The sequence below is a fragment of the Rana temporaria genome, chromosome 6 (genome assembly GCF_905171775.1).
Source record: "Rana temporaria chromosome 6, aRanTem1.1, whole genome shotgun sequence".
NCBI classification, from domain to species: Eukaryota; Metazoa; Chordata; class Amphibia; order Anura; family Ranidae; genus Rana; species Rana temporaria.
The window spans coordinates 75,668,396-75,685,632 of record NC_053494.1 but is presented as its reverse complement, the minus strand read 5'-3'; the positions used below and the strand labels follow the sequence as shown (position 1 = coordinate 75,685,632).

The following is a 17,237-nucleotide window of genomic DNA, read 5'->3' as shown; positions in this document are numbered from 1 at the left end:
AATACAGAATGGACACCAACCTGGGTGTCGATCAGCATGGAGCAAGACACACATGAAAGCAGAATCTCTTATGCGGCTTTATACATTGTGCAAGTAAAGAAATACAGCATGGACACACCAAACATGACCGCCAACAGCATGGAGCAAGACACACAGAAAAACAGAATCTCTTATGAGGCTTTATACATTGTGCAAGTAAAGAAATACAGCATGGATACACCAAACATGGCTGCCGACAGCATGGAGCAGGATACACAGGTAAACAGAATCTCTTATGCAGCTTAAACACTGATTTAGTGACTTATGGTTCCCCAAGTGAAGCAACCCAGAGGAACCCCTGCCCAGCAGCTAGCTCAGAGAGCCTAGGAGGAGGAGGGGCGGGGAGGGGAGAAGGGGGATAAGGCCCTTTACTCACCTCTCCAAGGATGCCCAGCTGTCTTCTCGCTAAAGCAAGGTAGTAGCGACTCACCCTTCCTGTGGGTTTATGCTGGAAGCATCCTGGACAGTGCATCTTCCGCATGGTAACAGAGATGACTGTCGGACAGGCTACTGCGATTCGGCCCTGTAGACCGGTCCTTATGCAAGCCCTGGAGTGTATAGCTCACCGGCTACCCGTAGAGCGACGGGCATGTCGTGGACGACCCAGCGTGCAGCTATGGTCGGCACACACTCGATGGCCAAAACTGGGAAGAATATAAGGATCTGGGAACCAGCCTGTCGCCCAGTCGGCAGTTGATTGAAGATCGCAGGAAACTTAAATAATGAATAAAAAATCCCAAAAATGAATCCAAACTAAAAGCCTCCAAGCCATGGGCCTGAAGGGAGCCATGTCTTCTCCTTAGACTAGGCAGAAAAAACAGAATTGCTTGGTGCAGGCCGAGGGGATATAGTCCTGGGCACTCCTAAAGATAGATAAGCTAATCCCACTATGTCAAGATTAAGGCTGTGTCCATCCATGAACGAAAGAGAAAAAAGGACACAAATTTTGTTTTGGTACAACATTGTATGACCGCGCAATTACCAGTTAAAGCAGCGCAGTGCCAAATTGTAAAAACACCTCTGGTCTTTAGGCTGACAAATGGTCCGGGGCTAAAGTGGTTAACGCAACTGAGCGTACAGGCTATCAACCACATTCCCCACATGCAGAGGCAACTAGAGACACATTCCAGAGAACCCAAACTCCCACATCTTGGAGTACAAGGCTTTTCCCAGTGGAAAATTGGTGCCAGACCTGTGTCCAGGACAAGTACCAGATATTCTAGTAGTTGCAATGTCTCCAAGGTTGACTTCTTGGGATTTAAGACCCAGCCACAGGCCTGTAGTACTTGCACCATCTGCTGCACATTGGCCTTGAGGCCTCCCTTGATTGATCCTGCAGAAGCAGATAGTTTTGAACATGCAAGAACTTGTTCAAGCACATGTGCCCAGTACTTGGACAGATATCCTTCAGTATAAAGGCCTCATGTACACCGATGCTGGTAAACGTTTAGGAGTAGTTTGTAGTTCTTTTTCCAACTGCCCCTAAACTCTGCTCTATGTTATCTTATCAGTACATGTACAAAGGGTCGTTCCTAGGCAGTTGAGTTTACAGGCATTTTATGGAACGCCAAAATGTGTTCAGAAGCTGAGTTTACAGGCATTGTAAGCACTTCTAAATGCAGTAACTCATTTTAAACGTGGGTTAATATCTGTCAAGTTGAATCGTTCAGGAGAGGTTGTAAAAATGTCTCGAGTACATGAAGCCTAAGGTTGCAACAGAATGAACTTTGTGGTTTGAGTGTTTTTAAAGATTGCAACCCTGATACATTAAGGCCCTGAAAGTTCTTACAGAACACCTTTGAGAATGCAATCTCTTGAGACGCAGACACATGAGTTACCTCAGAAGTATTGTCCACCTTGGAAAAGTTCACTTCCTCAGACCCTGGATATCTGCAAGCTGATCAAACACCGTTACATAGGCAGCTTAGAGTTCCTCCTTGGACACAAGGGTCCCTGAGAATGAAGATATTTAAGGAAGCAGTGAAAAACATGATGTTTTTTTGAGAACAGGAACCTGTTTACTGCCCCAAAAATTTATTTGGGGATGGAAGACCGCCTTCTTAAATAATGGAGCTTAGTCCACCTGATCCAGATCTACTCCGTGGCAGATCTGCCATGCTAGCCAGGATCACAAGGCAGAGCAACATGCACCATCTTCAGCAATCGCACCAAGAGGGGGGAGGGGTAGCCTTTTAGTGCCCCACTCACCTGTAGGCTTTGGGGTCCCTGGTCACATTGCAGCCTGAACTATGTAGGGACACAGCTAAACAAGTCTTGGCCAGCTGGTGTCCCAAAGGGAAAAGGGCCGATTTCAACAGGGCACCCGCACATGCTTAGTGCAGTCTCCCAGCAGTGTTTGCAAAGTAGCATTGATGGGTGGGCCTCACCGTTACAGAAATCAGGTGGCCACACGAGCATACAGAGCAGCTAAGGAAAAGTATTAGTGTGCCCAAATTAGGATGGCACGTGCTAGCCCTTTACCAACGGATACCCACAGTGCCCCTCACGGTGCCAGTCAAATGGAACCAGTTGTTAATTCAAGGAACACCTTGAAAACATATCAGATCTCAATGGGCAAAAATCTTATGCCGATATCTAAACTGATATAGACTGGGTAATGTGTTAGGAATGAAAGCATGGCACATCATTTGATGGAAATTAAAATTATCCACCTACAGAGGGATGAATTCAGACACCCCGAAAATCAAAGTGAAAAAATTATGCAGCAAGCTAGTCCATTTTGCTGAAATTTCATTGCAACAACTCAAAATGGTCCTCAGTATTTTTTATGGCACCCACATGCTTGTCTAACATCAGGGCATGCTCCTAATGAGACGACGGATGGTGTCCTGGGGTATTTCCTCCCAGATCTGGACCAGAGAATCAGTGAGCTCCTGAACAGACTAAGGTGCAACCTGGGGGCCTTGGATGGACTGAGACACAATGTCCCAGAGGTGTTCTTTTGGATTTAGGTCAGGTGAGCATGGGGGCCATTCAATGGTATCAATTTCTTCATCCTCCAGGAACTGGCTGCATGCTCTCCTCACATGAGGCGGGGCATTGTCATGCACCAGGAGGAAACCAGTTCCCACTGCACCAGCGTAGGGTCTGACAATGGGTCCAAGGATTTTATCCCGATACCTAATGGCAGTCAGGGTGCAATTGTGTAGCCTGTAGAGGTCTGTGCGTCCCTCCATCGATATGCCTCCCCAGACCATCACCAAACCTGTCATGCTGAACGATGTTACAGGCAGCATAAAGTTCTCTGCGGCTTCTCCAGACCCTTTCACGTCCGTCACATATGCTCAGGGTGAACCTGCTCTCATCTGTGAAAAGCATGGGGCACCAGTGGCAGACCTGCCAATTCTGGTGTTCAATGGAAAATGGCAATCGAGCTCCACAGTGTCCGGCAGTGAGCACACTAGAGGACAGTGGGCCCTCATGCCACCCCCATGAAGTCTGTTTCTCCTTGTTTGGTCAGAGTCATTCACACCAGTGGCCTGCTGGCGGTCATTTTGTAGGGCTCTGGCAGTGCTCATCCTGTCTCTCCTTGCATAAAGGAGCAGATACCGGTCCTGCTGATGGGTTAAGGATCTTTTACGGCTCTATCCAGCTCTCCTAGAGTAACTGCCGGTCTCCTGGAATCTCCTCCATGCTCTTGGGACTGTGCTGGGAGATACAGCAAACCTTCTGGCAATGACACGTATTGATGTGCTATCCTGGAGGAGTTATAGGGTCCAAGTATTTCCTTGTGCCACCAGTAGTGACACTGACTCTAGCCAAATGCAAAACTAGTGAAAAACAGTTAGAAAAGATGAGTAGGAAAAAAAAAAATGTCAGACACCTCCACCTGAAAAACCATTCCCGTTTTGAAGGTCGCCTCATTGTTGCCCATCTAGTGCACCTGTTAATTTAAACAGCAAAGCAGCTGAAACTGATTAACAGCCCCCTCTGTATACACCTTCCCCCTCTGCTACTTAACTGACCAGATCAATATCCCAGGAGTTCTGATTCAAGAGTGTTCCTTTAATTTTTTTTGAGCAGTGTATGTATATTTTACACACACACATTTTGTTTTTGTAGGGTCAAATCGGATCATCCTATGTGTGGAGGGCAGCATCCGCCCAGGTTTTGGAATAACCATTGTCCTACAGAAGACCTTTGTGCTGGAAGGGACTGCTTGCCTTTATAAACATTACTATCTGGGTTATGCGCCACCTAAAGGGGAACAGACACTGGCAGACCAAACAGACAGGAAGACCACCTCTATACAACACCTTGCATACAGAAAGTACTTCAGTTTAGCAAGCAATGAAATCCCAAAAGAGGGAAGGGACCTCTGTGTCCCATGATGTATCCAAAAAATAGATTTAACAGGTACGGATAAAAATCTATTTTCTTTAGTGTACATCACAAGAGACAGAGCAGCTTGTAGTACACTACGGCCAAAAGCAGTATCTTCCAAAGGTCTAACATCCACTGGTAGAACTTTGTGAACATATGCACTGAAGGCCAGGTAGTGGCCTTGGATACATGAACCACTGACATTGATGGTGAATTACCCAAGGGGCTCCTAACCCTTGATGGAACAAGCTCTCACCTGTAAGGGAGGAGCTCAACCTTTCAGACCATAGGCCTGAATAACCTATTGGCAGATGCAATGGGAAATGGATGCCTCTTGTCCTTTCTTGCCCCCTCTGGCAACACAAACAAGGAGTCTGATGTCCTGACTTGTGCTGATCTCTTCAGATAGACTCACTCACACTATGTCCAAGGAGTGCAGCAGCTTCTCCGCAGCTGAACGAGGATCTGAAAAAAAAAAAAAAAAAAAAAAAAAAAAAGCGGCAAGGACAATGTCCTGGTTCAAATGAAAACTCAAAACTACCTTTGGTAAAAACAGGTGAGGGTGCAACACCACTTCATCATGGTGTAAAACTAAAAATGGCCATTTACAAGAAAGATAAAGGCAAAATGTGAGCTTTAATTGTTCCAAAAGCTTCATCTCTATCACTGACTGGAGAAAAGAGAATTCTGCCCATCACATATTTCTAGGGATGTCATTCCTTGGTTTCACACCAGTATATGTAAGACTTCTAAACTCTTACAGTGATTCCTAGTAACCGCCTTCCTGGCATTAAACATTGTAGACAAAACCGGCCCCAAGTTTCCCCGATCCATCAATACCGGGGCTTCAATTGCCAGGCCGTCTTTTTAGCAATAGTAAAAGTAGGGTGAAATATTGGTCCTTGAGACAGTAGGTCTGGGCGGGCCCAGAAGAGTCCATGGACCGTCCACAGTCATTTTTACTATGTCTGAGTTCTGGGCCAAGCCGGGGCTCCCAATATAACCAGAATTACCTCCTCCAGGATCCTGTGCAAGATACGTGGTAGCAGCTGAATTGGGAGAAAAGAACACATCAAGGAAAACCAGTCCCACCAGAGCATCTACTCCGATTGCACACAGATCTGCACTGATTGTTTATATAGGCTACTGGTGTGGCATTGTCCGACTGGACCATCGGACACCCTCTCAGCCGGACCGATCAGAACTTCAGAGCAAGGTATACTGCCCGTAACTCCATGACATTTATGGGCTAGCTTTGTTCCGACAGACCATTCCCTTCGGACTCCTCCAGAACAGCACCCCAGCCACCATCTTCCGATTTACCGAAAAAAAAAAAAAAAAAAAAAAAAAAAGGACTTCCCTCTCCCCAAATTCTGATCCAGCAACCACCAATGGAGACTTTGCCGAACCTTAGGGGACAGAAACATGTTGCTGTCCAAGGCTTACATCCTTTTGTTCCAGGTTGACAGAATGTTCTGCTTTAATGGCCTGGAATGGAACTGTGCATAAGGAATTGCCTCGAACGAGGACACCATTCTTCCCAGCAAACTGACGCAGAGCCGAATGGAAGGATGGCTCGTTTCTTCTTGAACCCAATTCCTCAGTGCATATTTTTCTTGCAGGTAGAAATTCCCTTGCTTGTACTGTGTGTAGCACTAGACCCAGATATTCCAGCTTCTGAACTGGTTCCAAAGCCGACTTCTGGTAATTTAGAATCCAGTCTAGGTTTTCTAGATAATGAACTGTGAGACCCACATCCTTCTTTAAGCTTTGCATGGACTTCTCCCTGAGCAAGCGGTCGTCTAGATCAGTGTTTCCCAACTCCAGTCCTCAAGGCACACCAACGGGTCATGTTTTCAGGCTTTCCATTATTTTGAACATGTGATTTGATCAGTTTCACTGCCTTAGTAATTACCACAGCCGTTTCATCTGAGGGAAATCCTGAAAACATGACCTGTTGGTGTGCCTTGAGGACTGGAGTTGGGAAACACTGGTCTAGATAACCAAACACTGAGATTCCTTGAGAACTTTTTTAAATACCTGAGGCGCTGTGGAAAGCCCAAAGGGCAGAGCTACAAATTCAAAGTGGTGACCTATCTCAAAGCGTAGAAACCTACCTACCGAGCGTGCGCACTCCATTCAAAAAGACTGAATAGCTAGATATTGGTTTAAAGCCTCCAGAATAGGCCTTACAGCCCAATTTGGAGCTATGAACAGGTTTGAGTAGAACCCTGCAATATTTTCAGATGCTGGTACATTTGCAATCACTGCTTGAGTCAATAATTGGTCGATTGTCTGAAGCAACAAGCCTCTCTTTTTTTTGATTTGAGGGACCTCAGAAAAAAGGTGGAAGAACCCGAAACTCCAACCAGTACCCTAAAGAGACACTGTGGGGCCAAGCCTCCCTTCAAAAGGGAGTCTTAGCCCCAGTACTAGAAGGCTTCTGAAACCAAGGCTTCTTCTGCCCCTGGTTTTGAGGCTTGCTCCTGGGCCTCGACACTTGTGGGCACCTAAACTGCCTGGAAGATGAAAAGGTGGCAGCAGGGGTACTAGCGCCCTTAACTGAAGGACATTTGCTTCTCCTTATGATTGGTAGGAGAGAACTTTTACCTCCAAAATTATAGGCAATTCAGCCAACTAATTTTTTAACCACAAACCTGTGCATACGCACAGATAAGAGTGCTAAATGCAAAACCTGAGTTTTGCATTTATATATAGAGGTTGTAAATAAAAGAGGTTGGACGAAAGGGTTAGTGTAGTTAAACACTTTCAGTAGCTAAAAAGTGCATCTATAGGGGCAAACCCCTCCAAATAGCTTCACGTTTAGCTTCTGGTCTCTCCATTCCGTACGCCCAAAAGATATTTTCTGCAATATGCTCTTCTCTTCTACTCCTAGTAATCATTGTGTACTTTCCCTTTTCTTAACTCATATGGCTTTTTTCTCACCTCCAAGCTAGACTTGTTTTAGCCATTACTTTTTCAGCCTCTCCTCTTTGGATTTTATTGCACTCCCACCTTCCCTTTATATCTGTAAAACTCAGCATTGCGTGTATGGAAATGTTAACCAATGTACATCAAGAACAGTCTTATTTTAATACTGAAACAAACTGGAATCCCTATATTGGATCTGTATTTGAAGATTGTACCTTCTCGTTTAATTACTTACTGCTCTGTTTACAGAGTTGAAAATTATAAGACACGTTTCACACAGATGTGACTTTGAAGCCGACATCCCAGCGTGACTTTGGCACTAATTGCATATGACTTCTTTAACAGAAGCCAATGCAAGTTGTGCCAAAGTCGCACCAAAAGTAGTGCAGAAACCTTTTTCTAAGTCGGAGCGACTCAAGCGGCTCCTATTAACCACTTGCCGACCGCTGCATGTAGACAATGACTCCTGTGGGCAAAGTAACGTACAGGTACATTGCTTTGAAAATCTTGTCATGCGTGCTCGCCGCAAGCTCTGTGACCATGCCTGCGGACTCTATGTCCGCCGATCGTGTCACGGAGCTGCAGAACGGGGAGATGCCTTTGTAAACAAGCCATTTTCCTGTTCTGCCTAGTGACAGGACAGTGATCTACTACTCCCTGTGATCGGGAGCAGTGATAACTGTCGTATCACTCGTAGTCCAGCCCCTCCACAGTTAGAATCACTCCCTAGGACATACTTAACCCCTTCCCTGCCAGTGTCATTTACACTGTAATCAGTGCATTTTTTTTGCACCGATTGCTGCATAAGTGACAATGGTCCCAAAATAGCGTCAAAGGTGCCTGATGTGTCCGCCACAATTCCGCAGTCACAATAAAAAAAACAAACGCAGATCGCCCGCCACTATTAATACATTTTTTTTTTAATTTATTTTTTTGATAAAAATGCCAAAAACTATCCAATTTGTAGACGCTATAACTTTTGCGCAAACCAATATACGCTTATTGCGATTTTTGCACCAAAAATGTGAAGAATACATGTCGGCCTAAACGGAGGAAAAACATTTTATATATTTTTTGGGATATTTATTATAGCAAAAAGTTAAAACTTTTTTTTCAAAATTGTTGCTTTTTGTTTATAGTGCAAAAAAAAACAAAAAACGGCAGAGGTGATCAAAAACCACCAAAAGAAGGCTGTGGGGAAAAATAGGATTTTTGTACTCACCGTAAAATCCATTTCTCCGAGTTCATGGACGGACACAGCAGCCTTTGATTGTAGGGTTATATCCGCTTCCTTCCAGGAGAGTTAGGCAAAAATACAACACTTGTTAACAACTTTTCTTCAGTGCAGCTCCTCCCAGGGGGCGTAGTTCCTCGGGTATAACCCACACCCTGCTCTAGCAGCCTCAGTTCCTCTGGCCACTAGCCGCTTCAAACCTGGCGAGAAACGCCTCCAGGACAACCGACATTGCCTCAACAGATGTGGCAGGGGGAGGGGCACCAAGGGTTAACTCAAGCATTGCTGGGGCAGAAGTACCTGGTTCAGGATCCATAATGCCCCACCGCTGTGTCACCCTGAACTGCAAGGCAGAACCACCCACCTCCTGGCTGCTACAACAGAGGCAGAGGCACCCAGGAAACTCACCACCCCACCCGGTGCAGCGTGAGCTGAGACAGATCTGAGGTGCGCACTGAAGCTGGCTGCGCTGCGTCTGTCACTTCTGAGATTCGCGGTCTTTTTGCAGCGCTAAAACGACCGCACAAGGCCAATAGAAAACCAAGATGGCCGCCGTATGAGGAAAAAACACCATAGGACTACAAGAAAATGGCTGCCGAGCCATATAAACAGTGACCACGGCAAAATGGCGGCCGTTTAAAATACCCATAGTGACAGCACCCAGCACACAGTGCAGCACACACAAACCTGTATGTAAACACACACACACACACACAGCCCCCGCTATACACACCGGACGTGGTAATAAAGAGACCCCAGAAGGCCCCCCCTCACAGCCGCTACCCAAACGGGGAAGGAGGGAGAATAAATAAGGGAGAGAGGAAAGCAGGGCAAGCCCTCAGTCGACCTCCCGGGGAAAATTCCAGCCATACCACCTTACCTGAGCAAGGGGCCACTACTTACCCGTCCTGCGACCACCGGCTGGAGGTTTCCCAGACAGAACCAACGTCCACTAACGGCATGGCTGTCAGCCAGACACACTGTGACAAGGCCATAGAGACCGGTCATATGTGTGCCCTGGAACATGAAGTTCCCCGGCCGCCCCTGGAGCAATGGGGCCTGTCGTGGATGACCCAAAGCTGAGCCGAGTGCCGGCACACGCTCGATGGCCAAACATGGGGGGACTACAAGAGTCAAGAGCCAGTCGGCAGTTGATAGAAGAATCTCAGGATCCAAAAATGCAGGAACAAAACAATAAAAAGCGAAAAAAAATTGCAAAAAAATCTCCAGAGTACAGGTCTCTAGACCTGTACTCTCCTGACGTTAGGCAGAGAAAAAACTGAGGCTGCTAGAGCAGGGTGTGGGTTATACCCGGGGAACCACGCCCCCTGGAAAGAACTGCACTGAAGAAAAATTGTTAACACTTTAAGTGCTGTATTTCTGCCTAACTCTCCTGGAAGGAAGCGGATATAACCCTACAGTCAAAGGCTGATGTGTCCGTCCATGAACGGAAGAGAAAAAAGCTTAATTGTCAAAGTGACCTAGTGCTGAATTGCAAAAAGTGCTCTGGTCAGGAAGGGGGTAAATTCTTACGGGGCTGAAGTGGTTAAAGCGGTTCTATTGCAATTAATGTCATGCGACTTGTGCTCTCGAAGTCGGAGCGCATGTCGCACCAGTGTAAACCGGGTCTAAAATTGTTCTCGTCTACCCAAAAAACACCTAATGGTTTCACATGCATTCTTATATTCTGACTTGCTTTCTGTGTACAAGCATCTGAACACTAATGAATTTGCAAAAAAGTCAATCTATACTTTAGCCCAAAAAAGGGGAACTACTGAGGAGGAAAGGTGGACAAAGGGACTAGCAATAGGACATCAAGAATTGTAGACCCTGTATTTCTCTCAGGATGTTAACTTTACAAATTAGTTTTTACCTGGGCATCAAATGTACGTCCAGAATGACAAAGGTTGTTTGGGTCACAGAGTATAAATCCTGGAAGAATTTCCTCCTCCTCAATGCCTTTGAGCCGAATCTTCAGATTTTCTCCAGGGGCAACAAGCTCTGTTTCTACTTCATCAGACAGAATGCCCAGGACTTCAACATTGTGCTTAATTGAAAGATGACACAAAGAAGTCAAAGTTAATACTTAAAGTATGGAACGGACTGCTGCATAAATATATTTTTTTTAATGCGCAAATGAAAGTGTGCTTGTTGCAGCACACTTCAGTTGCTAAAGAAAAACAATACAAAATGTATCGGATATTTGTATCTTGTAGAATTTTTATAAATTTTCAGTAGTTAAAAAAAAAAAAAAAAAAAGATTTTACTTACCTGCTCTGCTATGGAATTGTACAGAACAACCCCCAACCTCCTCTTCTCGGGTCCTCCACACTGTCATCCTGGCTTCTGCTCCATGGCGAGTTGCTCCATAAAAAGCTGCTGTGTGCGGCCTCGCTTCCGAGTCTCCCTATTTGCGAATATTGACACAGACAGCAAGATTTGGCCCCACACCCAATTACCTTTTCACTGGCTTTGATTGACAGCAATGGAAGCCAATGGCTCCTGCTGTCTCAGCAATGCCAGTAAGAGGCGGAAGGGAGGGGAGAGTAGAGCTGCCCCAGCACCCCCTAATACTTACCTGAGCCCCATCTCTGTCCACGTGTGTCTCGGCCATCCGAGACTCTCTCTCCGATTAGCTGAGAACCAGAGGCAGCACCATTGGCTCCCGTTGCTGTCAAAGACAGTCAATCAGGAGTGAGAGAGAGAGTAAATGTGAGAGAGAGCGAGCGCTGTGTCTCAATGGACAAAAGGAGCTGCGATTCGGCTTGGTTCCCTCCTATATGTTTTAATGTAAAATAACAGGATTTTTAAAACAGCTTACCTGTAAAAACCTCATCTTGGAGTACACCACGGGACACAGAGCCATTCATTGCATAATGGGTTAAGGGTCACCAGCAGTGATTGGACACTGGCACAACCAATTGAAGACAGTTCCCCTCCATATAACCCCTCCCATTAGGGAGTACCTCAGTTTTGTAGCAAGCAATAAGGTTCCCATAAGAAGGGGGGACCTCAGTGTCCTGTGGTGTACTTCAAGAAAAGAATTTTACAGGTAAGCCGTTTAAAAAATCCTGTTTTCTTTATCGTACACCACGGGACACAGAGCCATTCATTACATAATGGGATGTCCCAGAACAATGCTCCATATGAAGGGTGGGACCCACAGATCAAGCAGGCCCCTACGGACAAGAAGCCCTATACTGCTGCCTGCACTTCGCCCAAAGGCGGCATCCTCATGTCCTTTCACATCTATCGGATAGAATTTGGAAAATGTGTGGACTGAAGACCAAGTTGCAGCTTTACAGATCTGAGCCAACGAAGCCAGGTGATGCACTGCCCATGAAGCACTTCGCCCTGGTAGAGTGCTCCCTAGCAGAAAAAGGAGGAGTTCTGTAATTTAAACCATAGGCTTGAATAATTGTTTGTCGAATCCACCTATTTTGCCGCTTGTCCCTTCTTGGGACCATCTGCCAAAATAAACAAAACATCTGTTTTGCATATCTGAGCAGTTGCCTGCAGATACACCTTTACTGCTCTTACCAGATCTAGGGAGTGCAATAATCCTTCAGCTGTCTGCAGATCTGGGAAAAAAGAAGGCAGAACAATGTCTTAATTTAAATTAAAAGCTGATACCACCTTCAGTAAAAAGGCAGGATGGGGTCGTAGTACAATTTTGTCTTTGTGACAAATTAAATAAGGCTCTTTGCAAGAAAGAGCTGCTAATTCAGACACTCTTCTAGCTGAAGAGATAGCAATCAAAAAACGCAATTTCCTGCTTAAAAGGGATTCAGCGGAATCTGGCGAATCTGGAAGGCATACGTTTCCTGGTGTGAACCCAGAAAGTGGCACCCTAGGAAGTTTGCCATTAATAGGAAACTCGTGCCTTTCTTCAGTAGGGCTTAGATATGAGGTTGGCCTTGAGCACCATCAAGGACCAAATCTCAGCTTTGTCGGTATTCTTTCAGAAACCGCTTGCTTCTCATTCCCTAGTTAGGGCCTTTGTTCAGGGTGCACTGCGGTTAAATTCGCCGATTAAGTCTCCCGTGTGCCCATGGAATTTGAATTTGGTATTGGCTGTTTTACAGAAGCTACCTTTCTCCAAGATTTCTCCAAGTCTGTTGACACAAACTGGTTTTTCTTGTAGCCATATCCTCGGCTAGAAGGGTATCGGAATTGGCGGCTCTTTCATGTAAAGAACTGTATATGATTATTCATGAAGACAGGGTGGTGCTACTGCCTCACCTGAATTTCTTACCTAAGGTGGTTTCAGGTTTTCATCTGAACCAAGATATAGTCCTACCGTCTTTTTTTTCCAAATCCGCAGTCTGCGGAGGGAAAAAACATCTCTAGATGTTGTAAGAGCGGTAAGGGTTTATCTGCAAGTTATGGCTCAGATAAGGAAGACTGATTGTTCATTCTGCCACAAGGCCCAAGGAAGGGCCAGGCAACGTCAAGATCCACTATTGCAAGGAGGATTTGACAAGTCATTATTCAGGCCTATGATTTAGAAAAGAAGATCCTCCTTTTCAGGAAAAAGCACACTCGACTAGAGCAGTTGTGCTTCATGGAAAGTGTTTCACCAGGCCTCCATGGCTTAGATCTGTAGGGCTGCTACTTGGTCTTCGGTCCAGCAGCAGGCAGCAGTATAAATCATCTGGCTCAATAGTGGTCTTATTCTGATCTGTGTCCCCCTCCCCTCTAAATTTAGCATTGCTATGGGACATCCCATTAAGTAATTGAAGGCTCTGTGTTCCGTGGTGTATGATCATGAAAATAGGATTTTTTAATACAGCTTACCTGTAAAAATCCTTTTCTTGGAATTACATCATGGGACACAGAGCTCCCACCCCTCTTTGGAGTTAACGTGTAACACTTATTGCTTTGCTACAAAACTGAGGTACTCTCCATTTTGGGAGGGGTTTATAAGGGAGGACCTCAATTTAATTGGGTTGCAGTGTCCAATCACCTGTGGTGACTACATAACCACCTTAATTAAGGCTCTGTGTCCCATATGTATTTCCAAGAAAAGGATTTTACAGGGTATACAAAATATCACATTTCACTACCGAACGTACCGTATTTTCCGACGTATTAGACGACTTTCGGTTGCTAAAAAAATTGCATCCAATGTCGGGGGTCGTCCCTTATACGCCGGAGACAGTCTCTGTGCTTGCGCAGCGTCAATGATTTAAAAGCTGCTCTTCTCTGAGTGTCCTGTGATAGGCGGAACACAAATCTTCCCAGAGAGCCCTCTGATCTGTGTTCCCTCCTATCACAGATGCCTTCTCAATCCTCGGACGAGTTGAGAGACGTCCGTGTGATAGGCGGAAACCGAACAGAGACACTGCTGGGGGAAAAATAGGATTTTTGTACTCACCGTAAAATCCATTCTCCTGAGTACATAGACGGACACAGCATCCTTTGGACAGTAGGGTTATGCACCTTCCTTCCAGAGAGTTTAGGCAGAATTTACAGCACTTAATGCGTTAACCTTTCTTAGTGCCGCTCCTCCAGGGGGTGTGGCTCCCCGGGCATAACCCACACCCTGCTCTAGCAGCCCCAGTTCGTAACAAGCGTACAAACAAAGGAGGGGTGGGTGCTGTGCCCGTCTATGAACTGGATTTTACGGTGAGTACAAAAATCCTATTTTCTCTCCTGTTCATAGACGGACACAGCATCCTTTGACAGTAGGGACGTCCCTGTTGTGGAAAATTCTATAAATGTATGTTGTCAGATGTCCCCCGTGTCGGTTTTGCTGTAATGCGCTCAGTGAGCGAATTCACGCATACAGACGTTGGTGGAAGGCCTTTGGCGCCAACACCTTTTCATGGAAACAGCAGATTTGCGAGCTCCTTTTAGGGACGTTAATTTATGCCTCAGCAAGGGACTGGCCACTTCTTGTCGACTGCATTAAATGACTCCGAGTGGACAGATCTGCGGTACATGGAAACTGTAGCATAACTATACGAAAATTTATGGTTATCTGATCCATATTCAAGTATGGTTTGCAACATTGGCTTTGGTTTGGTTTGCACACGGCTCTGTGCAATGGCCATGTTTTTTTATTCCTTTGTCTCTCACAGAGCATGGTCATTGCCCGCAGCCATTTGCACAAACCACTACTAAGCATTGTTTGAATCACATGTCTGTGATTGGTTCTTTTGAAAGTATACAACATGTCTGATTGGCTGTTTTGTGAAGCCACACCTTTGTTACTAATGTTGACCCTATATAATAAACAAGCTGCTGAGGAGCGATGGATGAGGAAAGATGGTGTGAGGTCTTTTGTCTTGGATGAATGGGCAGGGAATGGATGGTGAGTGAATCTATTTAGCTTAAATATGGATTATTTCATTAAGATGAATGAGACACAAGATATCTGTCTGCTCTGCAAACAGCCAGGATTTCTACAGAATTGGCGGGCCAGAATCTAGGAGTAGACCGGGCCCCTTTGGGCATCGGTTCAGATGGGGGGAAAGTAGTGTTCTGTTACGATGCGTGGGGGGCCTCTGCTCTGCGAAAGAACAAAATTTGTCGTCTTTTTGAAATAATGCTTGTGTGATTGTGTGCGTCTGTGAAATCGATTGGATGTGTATATGTATGATTCTGATTGCATGTGACTGTGGATTTGATCGTATTGGAATGTATGATTTTGGCATGGACTAGAAGTTTGACTTGTATGTCTGTTGTGTGAGAGATGTATGAGTTGTGTAAACATGTGCCTGTGTGTGTAGACTGAATCTGGAATGTTTATGGTGTGTATGCCAGAATGCTGTATGATTGAACAGATTGAAGTTATGTGCCCATGGTTTACAGTGAAGCTGTTTGGAAAAGCTATTGTGTAAGATGTCGTCTCTGGCCATGTGCTTTGGTAGGGGAGGGGCGATTTGTTTGGTGGACCATGAGGCTTGGGGGAGGGGCGGACAGTGTTCTGATTCTGCATTTCTTGACTTTGCTACTTTCAGAACAAAGTTAGATATAACATTTTTATGATGCATATGGAAACTGTATATTGTGGATAATTTGTTCAGTATAGAGGTGGGATTATTCAAGCCTGCGATGTGTGCGGCTGAGGACTTTGTATTTTCTGAATGTAATGTCCGCATAAGTGTGGCTGAACTGTGATTGGATTGTTTGGCTGATGAAGGAAACATGTGCCCATGGTTTACAATGAAGCTGTTTGGAAAAGTTCAGCCAGGCATGTTCCATTGTGTAACATGCACGCTTGGGGGATGGGCAGACAGTATTGTCGGATCCCTGTGTGCTTCTTGAATTTTGTAATATGTCCAATGATCTATGTGAGGAATAGAAATGGATAAATACACATGTCCCCGTGAGTGTGTGCTTTAGTGGGCGGATGGGCAACCAGCATGGCTGTCCCATCACTGAGTCAAAGTTGGTAACCCTCTGTAAACAATAGCAGGCGTTTTAAATGATGTGACCTCACTGTGTATATTTTTTAAATGGCTTGTTACATGAGCTTTGAGAAAAGAATGTTTTTGTTTTAATGTTGCGCATGTAACTGACATTTTTCGAATGTGTTGTGTTGGCAAAAGGTCCGATTTGAAGCAGCCTAAAATTCGGCTCGGGGGAGGGGTGACTAGTGTTAAATGCCTGTGCTGTGCTCATTATGAGGGGTTCCCACCATCCCTGTGCTGCGCTCATTATGAGGGGTTCACACCATAAAAAAGTCTGATTTGAAGGAGCCTAAAGTATGTGTGTGTGTGAAGGTTGGTTTTAAAAATGCTCTATAATTGTTTATTTTTGATGTTCCATGTTTTGTCTTTGTGGAGAGATTCTAGGCAGGTTTTGAAAAACTGCATATGGTGGCCATTTTGGGCCTGTGGGTCGTCCTATAGGAGAAGGTGCAGCCACCTTTCTTTTGGGTGTCATACCATATGACTGAGCAGTGGAATTTCGCAGCCTTTGGGGCAGATTTCGATGTTTAGTGCGAATTGAGTAGCGCGGTCTTTTCTGTGTTGGGATCTGGTGGATGACATTTTTGTTTTCCTTTGTGTAGTACGTCTGTCCTATGGTTAAAAGAAGGGGATTTGGAAGCGCAGTTAAATTGTTTTTTGCAAGCGTAAATGGCGCCATTGTTGCGTCGCTTGTTGTCGGCCATTTTGAGATGGGAGGAGATTGTTTTACCTTTTCTGAAACCAAAGGTGTTTTGTTTTTAAAAGAAAAAAGCGCAGGAGATTCAGTTTTGGCTTTGTTTACTACTGTATAATACTCCCAGGGGATATATATGTGGTCCATGGAGTTTTTTGATGTGTTGAGACGAGGCAATGAAGATAGACTTCCCCTCCCCTCCCTCTTCCTGTCATTATGTAAATAAACCAGATTTGGGGTTTATGAGCTGAGCATACAACAGGAAGTCCTTTTTCAGCATTTATATATAAGCAGGAAGTCAGTGGGAGGAGTTTTGAAGTCTTTTGAAAGATGAGCAATGAGATGTGTCCTGAAAGGACAACGGAAAATATTCTGGCATTTGAAAGAGTGTTTAAAGTTTAGTTTCAGTCGTTCTTGTGTTCTACTGTAAATACAGTTTTGGGTATTTGAGAGCAAACAGAGGGCTTCACCATTATTGTTGTATCATCTAGACGCAGGTAGAAAGAAGCCATAATATTGTTTTGAAAAGTGGAGGATTTCATGGTGCGTTGTAGGTTGTCTGACGAACACATTTTAG

General features: G+C 45.1%; 1 protein-coding gene across 5 annotated transcripts in view; it reads right to left on the bottom strand.

Moving 5' to 3' along the window:
- Positions 1–17,237, bottom strand: part of GSPT1 (G1 to S phase transition 1) — a 525,782-nt gene that overhangs the window by 103,645 nt on the left and 404,900 nt on the right. For all 5 annotated transcript variants that reach the window (XM_040356936.1, XM_040356939.1, XM_040356940.1 and 2 more), the window contains one exon: positions 10,422–10,595. In XM_040356936.1, coding sequence (XP_040212870.1) covers positions 10,422–10,595 — 174 coding nt within the window. The remainder of the gene's footprint in view (positions 1–10,421; positions 10,596–17,237) is intronic.